Source organism: Siniperca chuatsi, linkage group LG5 (genome assembly GCF_020085105.1).
Source record: "Siniperca chuatsi isolate FFG_IHB_CAS linkage group LG5, ASM2008510v1, whole genome shotgun sequence".
In the NCBI taxonomy this organism is placed as follows: Eukaryota; Metazoa; Chordata; class Actinopteri; order Centrarchiformes; family Sinipercidae; genus Siniperca; species Siniperca chuatsi.
Window position 1 is genome coordinate 12,246,175 of NC_058046.1, and position 7,328 is coordinate 12,253,502.

The following is a 7,328-nucleotide window of genomic DNA, read 5'->3' on the forward strand; positions in this document are numbered from 1 at the left end:
GTTTCAGATGTGGATGAGTGCCAAGAGTCTGCTCTCTCCCCATGTCAGCATCAGTGTCTCAATACTCTGGGCTCCTATCGCTGTATCTGTCAGCCTGGATACCAGCTGTCAGGACACCGCTGCATCGGTCAGTCAACTTGGTTGGATTGCCACGGGTTATTAAGAGCTTAGAAAAGTCATGGAAATGAAATAATTGTAACTTTAAAATCACGGCATGTTAGATTTAGGAGATTATTTTTCAATTAAAAAGCCTATCTGAGCAACTGTAACTACAATACAATACTAACTATCCATAACAGCTGTGTTGTAATGGTTGCACTTTTACAGACATCAATGAGTGCATGAGAAATGTATGCCCGGCTCACAAGGAGTGCCGTAACACAGAGGGAGGATACCAGTGTTTTGACAGCTGCCAAGCTGGCATGACCAAAGCAGAGAATGGAGCCTGCGTGGGTTAGTGGCTATCATACTTTTTTTCCCTTTTTTTTTAACGTTATTTAGAAGGTGCTAAATGTAGCATTTGACCATACATAAATCATTACTTAATTCATTTAAAGACACAGCATCAACTGATTTATGCCCTGAAGGGCTCCTGGATTTGGTTCAAACCTCCAAGACAACACCTGTGATTTCAATGATCCATTTATCCTTCGACGTTGAACATGTGACAGCTGCTCCAATAACCTGGACTTGTCTACATTAGTATCAGTGGAAGCCAACAAGTGTTGGTGATGATCTTGGCAGCTTCTACAGACCTCTACACTGCACTTTATGTTGCGTAGATTTCACAGGATTGTTTTCGGGCACAAAACAGCAAGAGGTCGCTGCTTGTCCTTCACAAAGACAGCGTAAGCTTTTTAAAAAGTCTGTTGGTACTCAGAGAAAATCTTTGACCGAAGAGACAAAGATCCTCTTTATATCCAAATGCAACAAAGTTTATGGTAGTGTGGTCTTCATTTGAATAAGAAACTAAATATTAAAATAAATAATAAAATACATTAAACTCTATAGTCCTATTTTGTGCAAGATTGGCTGATATATTGTTGTTAACTGCATATTTTTCAGACATTGACGAGTGCCAGGACGGAAGTCACATGTGTCGCTACACTCAGATCTGTCAGAACACAATCGGAGGTTATGGTTGTGTATGTCCCAGAGGTTACAGATCCCAGGGAGTAGGCCTCCCATGTCTGGGTACGACATCTGCTGTGTCTGTTTTATAAAACAACTCACCAATGACGCTCTAATGCGGATCACACATGAGAATATACTTGAGTCCTGTTCTACCTTTCAGACATCGATGAGTGCCTGCAGACACCAAACCCTTGTGCCTACCAGTGCCGTAATGTGCCTGGCAGCTTTAGGTGCCTGTGCCCTCCTGGTACTGTGCTGCTTGGAGACGGGCGCTCCTGTGCGGGGCTGGAGAGAGGGCAGACCTTCACCAATGGCACCAGAGTCAGGGCAAGACTCCGCCCACAGCTGGTGTCATCTCTGGGCAGGCCAATCCTCTCCCGTTCTCAAGGAGTATCTCGCATTACCAGACAGAGCTGTCCTGTGGGGTACACCAACAGAGACGGCAAATGTGTCGGTGAGTGTGCATCCATACTAGTTCACAAATAAATCAAATACAGCATTCAAAAACACACTTTTTAAAAAACAAGTCCACATCGTACTGTCTTATCAACCTCTTGAATCCTCCACTTGCCTCTTCACGTTATTCTCTGTACAGATGTAGATGAGTGTCTGCTCAAGAAGCCATGTCAACACGAGTGCCGAAACACCATTGGCAGTTTCCAGTGCCTGTGCCCCCCAGGTTACCAGCTCTTACGCAATGGCAGGAGCTGTAAAGGTAAGATGTCATTAAACTGTAATTGTATAACCTTCTTCCTCCCTTTAAATTATTACAGCTAAGCTCCTATCCCCTTTCACTGCCTCTAGACATCGATGAATGTGTAGAACAAGGCATCCAATGTGGACACAATCAGATGTGTTTTAATACCCGCGGGGGATACCAGTGCCTTGATACACCCTGCCCTGCATCCTATCAGAGTGGACGAAGCCCTGGGTAAATTGCATGACTGAAAAGTATTCTACAGTGTTTAAATACAATAATTAGGCTGTAGATACTGTACATATACATGCACTTTTTTGTAGCAATAAGATATTTGAATGCTAATGTTTCAGTAACACTTTCCTGTTTCCTGTTGACCTTTTAAAGGACCTGCTACAGGCCCTGCTCTCTGGACTGCGCCACAGGAGGCTCTCCTCTGCTCCTGCAGTACAAGCTGCTCACCCTCCCCTCTGGCATTCCAGCCAGTCACAATGTGGTACGACTGTCTGCTTTCTCAGAGTCAGGCGTCCTGCAAGAGCGTACGTCTTTTACCATACTTGAGCAAGAATCAGAGACGGGTGTGATGAGCCGGGTGTTTGGCATCAGAGACGAGTTAGGCAGGGGGATCATCTTCACTCTGCGGGCTTTGGACAAACCAGAACTAGTGCGGCTCAAGGTGCAGGCCACCACCATCTCACTGCAGGGCCGCATTACCTACCAGAGCATCTTCATCATCTACATCTCCATCTCGACGTACCCCTACTGAGCCTCTGTGCTGCTTTACAGATGACTGTGCCTCCCATTGGCCTCTGGATGCCTCTTACCCACAAGGCAATTCCCCAAAACCCTGTGCACCGGACACATTAGGCCATGCAAAGATGTTCTAACATACAAGATAAGGTGGGCATGGTTAGTAAGTGGATCTCATTTAGAGGTGTACCCCCATCTGTGACTGAAATGTCATAGTGGAAAAAGTCCTGTAAGAGAAAAGACCTTTTTTGTTTTAAATGTTCACTAGGTTCTGTTCAATTAATTATAGAGCTATTGAAGACATCGGAACTGACAAACATGCTGGATGAACAAAATATTTTGTTCATTTATTCATCATATGCTCTATTTGGGGGAAAATGCCATGAGTGCATCTTTCTAATCTATATCTGAAAATGCAGAATGTAAAAATGTGTAATGTCAACCAAGCACTGAAGTTATTTAGTATCCATCAGGAAATACCAGATTTCTTTATGTTGTGCTATCTATCAATTTATGGTATGTATGGTAGTTTCAAATGTTATCTAATTCTGGGACAGATTTATTGTCATATGAAAATATGTTTGCAGCCCGCACTTGGAGATACAAGTCTATCAACAGTTGTGAAATTGTACAATGTTTTCCCCTATTATTTTAATTTATTTAAGACATTTGAACACATCACTGGTACAAACAATTTCCTGTCCCAGAAGGTTTGAGTTAATAAGGATCTACTAGCATTGTAATGGCTGGCTTGTAGATACCTAACTAGCAAAAGTGTTTCATCTATCGTATGTGTTTTTGTACTCTTTTATAAAATTTTTTTATCATGTGAGAAAGTTTAAAAAGGTGCTATTCTGAATGTACTCGACTGTTTTGAGTTGACACAGTTGTATTCTCTGTGGCAGCGATGCAAGTTGGTGTTACAAGGAAAACAGGGCAGTTATTGAATACTCACCATAGAGTTGGACTGCACTTACAGTTTCTGCAGTGTGGCATTAGCTACAAAATGGCACATCTTTACTGCAATCATAATGCTATACACAACATTTTATTCTCATTTGGAATTATTGGTATTCAGTAATCAAACATGTGCCAACAATGTACAAAACTGAGAAGGGAAGTTAACTGAAAACCATAAAATGCCCACAACTGCAGTAAAAATGTTTGCTCCACTCTTGCAGATTGATCAAATATTTCCCCGTTGCTGTAAATGAGCGTGAAATATTTGTAGAAATAAAATGGACAACACTTTTGTTATTGTCTGTTATTACCACACTATCGTTTCAGTCAGTCTTAGTTACATCCTACTGTAGAACCTAAACTAACATTTTACAAACAGCATTATGCAGCTGACAAACAATATTGCTGCAAAAATTTCTTATTAACCAATAGGGGAGCATTTGCACAACCTACTCAGGCAAATCCATTTGGCCACAACATTACCGAATGATGTACTGACCCTGAGAACAGATGTCAAACTGGCTTTTACATCATTTCTATCCGTGGCTCACTTTGACCAAAACCTTCAGTAAACCTAAAATAATCTATTATCTCTTAGTTCTGACTGTTTCTTGTTGTTATACATCCTGCAGATATCCAGCAGAACATCTATGACTTGTACCCTCTCAATCAGTGGTCTTCGTAGGAAAATATATAAAGTGTTCAGTGTTGAAAATAGTTTTGTTTGCTCACTTAAAAGTGCCTAGCATGTTGTTAAGGAGAAGTAATTACCTGTCATTGCATTCATACAGTAATTAAATAATAGTATTCATCTTTAGGAACTAGTGATTATGGTTGGTCAGTATTTGAGACATGGTTTCTGGTAAACCTGAGCAAGACATGAGTAAGACTGAGTCAGAGGTTATCCAAACAGCACTGGTTTACATGGGGAAATATGTTACCACAGTAAAATGTGTTATTACAGTAATCCTTGAACAGTCCAACTATAGTAGATATTGGTAGTGAGAGAATGGAGATTAATTATTGGAAACTAATGGTTGTCTCTAAGGAAGGAATCAATCTTAAAACTTTGGATAAGCTTTGGCAAATGGTGTGCAATAATGTGTAGATGATTTCCAGTTAATGTGTAAAAACATGTGAAACAAACATAACCATTTCTTTAGAGGTGGGGAGCCTCTCTCCCACAGACTTAGCCTCGACTTTTGGTTTACTTAGTGCATCAAAGCCAAAAGCAGTTTGAAATTTAGAGGGGTAAGAGGTAAAGATGTATAGCAACATCTTTGGAAGTTGACAAATGTCTATCATCTCTCAGTATATATCATAATATTGCCCAACCCAAACAGATAGCATCAATGTTCATAGAGGACTGAATTCTGATCTTATAATGTGCCTTAAATCAAGAATCTTTTACATTAATACTCAAAGCCAGGAAGGAAGTCATATCACTCATTGACTTTCATTCACTTCAGAAACATGCAGTCTGTAGTAAATAAATCTATGGTAATTACCTCAGCTGCTCAGTAGATGGAGCAGGGTTTAGGTTGTTCTCAAAATGTTGAAACTGACTGTAAGATCAACTGGTGTGCCCTCAGTGCTGGGTATTATTGGTTTCTAAGCTATCATCGCGGTCATATGTTGAATATGCTTGTTGTAATAACTGACGCAAACAACACTGAGTACATCAGTTTCTATAGGAGGGAATTTCAACATTACCCCACTTATGGATACACTCATGGCTGTTGGCAAAGTGAATGAATCAGTGGCTACCTGACAAAACTATTCACATACGTAAACACCATTATATGTGATTAGGGTATTTTTGACAGTACCGACAAGGTTGAAGAGCTTGTACAGTTTGGCATCTGTAATAAGGAACACATTTGTTTTGCTGTTCATTTCTCTGAAATGAGTAATAGAGAAGGTCAAGAACAGCTGACCTGAGCTGAGTGAGAGAGTGTGTTTGTTGATGCTTCAGTTAGTGTGTGTGTGTGTGTGTGTGTGTGGGAGGTTGCCTCCAGTTGTTTTGATTTTTGCTGTTTGTGTGATGTGGTCATTAGCTTAGCCTGGATGTTAGGAATTGTAAGTGATTGTGACAGAACAGTTTATATAGTGTGTGGGTTTAATATTTGTTAGTAAGTTGTCATAAGAGTTTTTGCTTTTCAAATAATATCCATCATACAACAAGGCCATGACAAAATTATTATAATCATGAAACAAATATCAATAATATAGATCTGTACAAAGCAGATCAAATCATTTTTGCTGTGACAGTCCAATTGGGCCCTTACATGGAAAATATGGAACACATTGATTATAAGTAAACACACAAAAAATTTCTAAGCCACTTCATGCTAACTGTGTTTCTAAACAAACACCCATTAAACTTAATTCTTTTTGACTATGGTACATTTGAAGATAATTAAAACAATCTGTGCTACATCTTTAATATCACTGAACCATGGGCAATAACTAAAGCAGTAAAGCAGCACCATTAGGACTTTAACAGATGCATATGAATAGAACAAGCAGTGGTTGCAAATAATCAAAAATAGCATTAAAAAACAAACAAACATTACTTTGTGAGAAAAACAGCAGGACTGCACACCAAACTGGAAGCTAGACATTCATTAAGCTTTCATAAAGCTTCCCAAAAACCCTGTAACACTTGAAATATACTGCAAGGCAGACTGGAGGCCTTTTCCCATTTTCAATAAAACACAAAGTATTAGTGAACATGAATGCTTAAGGCTGAGTGATGGCTACCAGTACCATCTCCCCTACTGCTTTACACAGTCAGGATGTCAGGAGAAATGGGGACTCACTGTGCTCCACTCACTAATGAGCACAACACTGCTGCCTATTAGTAGGTATAAGCAATGGAGCTCAGAGCGTACCCATCATTACCAAATTAAACGTGCAAACAAAAGAATTCTTCAAGTTAAAGTCTCGTCAAACATTTCACTGTGTCCTAGATTCTGCCTGAGCTCTAATGCCCTTTTATATGCCAAATCAACCATTGTTTGACCATACAGTATTCTGTCACAGCATCACAAAACATTAAAAACTTAAAGCTGCACTAATCAATATCTTTATATGAACAATGGAACAAATGACAATGTGTAATATGAAAGGTGTCACTAATGGTGACAAACCCACAGATTTGGTTTAGAAGTAAGCGACTAGCTGGTGAACATAGCGAATTTAGCTGCTAAAGAGCCATACATTTCTTTCAGGAGTTGGTGAAAACCAAAACAGAGGTAAAAGGAGTAAGGAGTAAATAAGTAAGTATTGGACTTACATTTGTCAGGTAGTCAGGAACCTGACACGACAAATGAATGCTAATGTTGTTCGGCATTTGCTGGATGTGTTGTCTCGCTTAACCTATGTATGCTGTCAAAGAGCAGATTCACAGATATGCCAAGTTACAACACTAACATGACAAGTTATTTAAAAAAAACTACATGATGTCAGTTTTTCTTCACCCAACAAGTTGGATTACACCACACAAAGTGGTGTCATTGAAAAGGACCGACACAAACTCTTTTTTCCAACTGGAATCCAAACCAGTAATGAACATGAGTAATGGCCCATAACTCTACTGTCTGTAACGAAGCGTGGGGAGATTGAGTAATACTATGATGTGGTGGCTGAGAACTAATGGTAAAAGTGTGTGGAGAACCAGATGTCAAGACTCCATGAGCAAGGTCAAAAGTATAGTTTTGGACACTGTGTTGCAGAAAATAGGGAGTATCCCTGGGTTTGAGTTTGTCAGTGTTTCACTTCATTG

The 7,328-nt window shown here is 39.8% G+C and overlaps 1 protein-coding gene across 1 annotated transcript in view; it reads left to right on the plus strand.

Annotated features, from left to right (window-relative positions):
• The window catches only part of hmcn2 (hemicentin 2), a 50,226-nt gene extending 46,392 nt beyond the window's left edge, over positions 1-3,834 (plus strand). Inside the window, exons 75-81 of the mRNA XM_044196230.1 lie at positions 8-127; positions 328-453; positions 1,066-1,194; positions 1,295-1,588; positions 1,730-1,849; positions 1,939-2,065; positions 2,219-3,834. Coding sequence (XP_044052165.1) covers positions 8-127; positions 328-453; positions 1,066-1,194; positions 1,295-1,588; positions 1,730-1,849; positions 1,939-2,065; positions 2,219-2,597 — 1,295 coding nt within the window. The 3' untranslated portion in view covers positions 2,598-3,834. The remainder of the gene's footprint in view (positions 1-7; positions 128-327; positions 454-1,065; positions 1,195-1,294; positions 1,589-1,729; positions 1,850-1,938; positions 2,066-2,218) is intronic.
• The last annotated feature ends 3,494 nt before the right edge of the window (positions 3,835-7,328 follow it).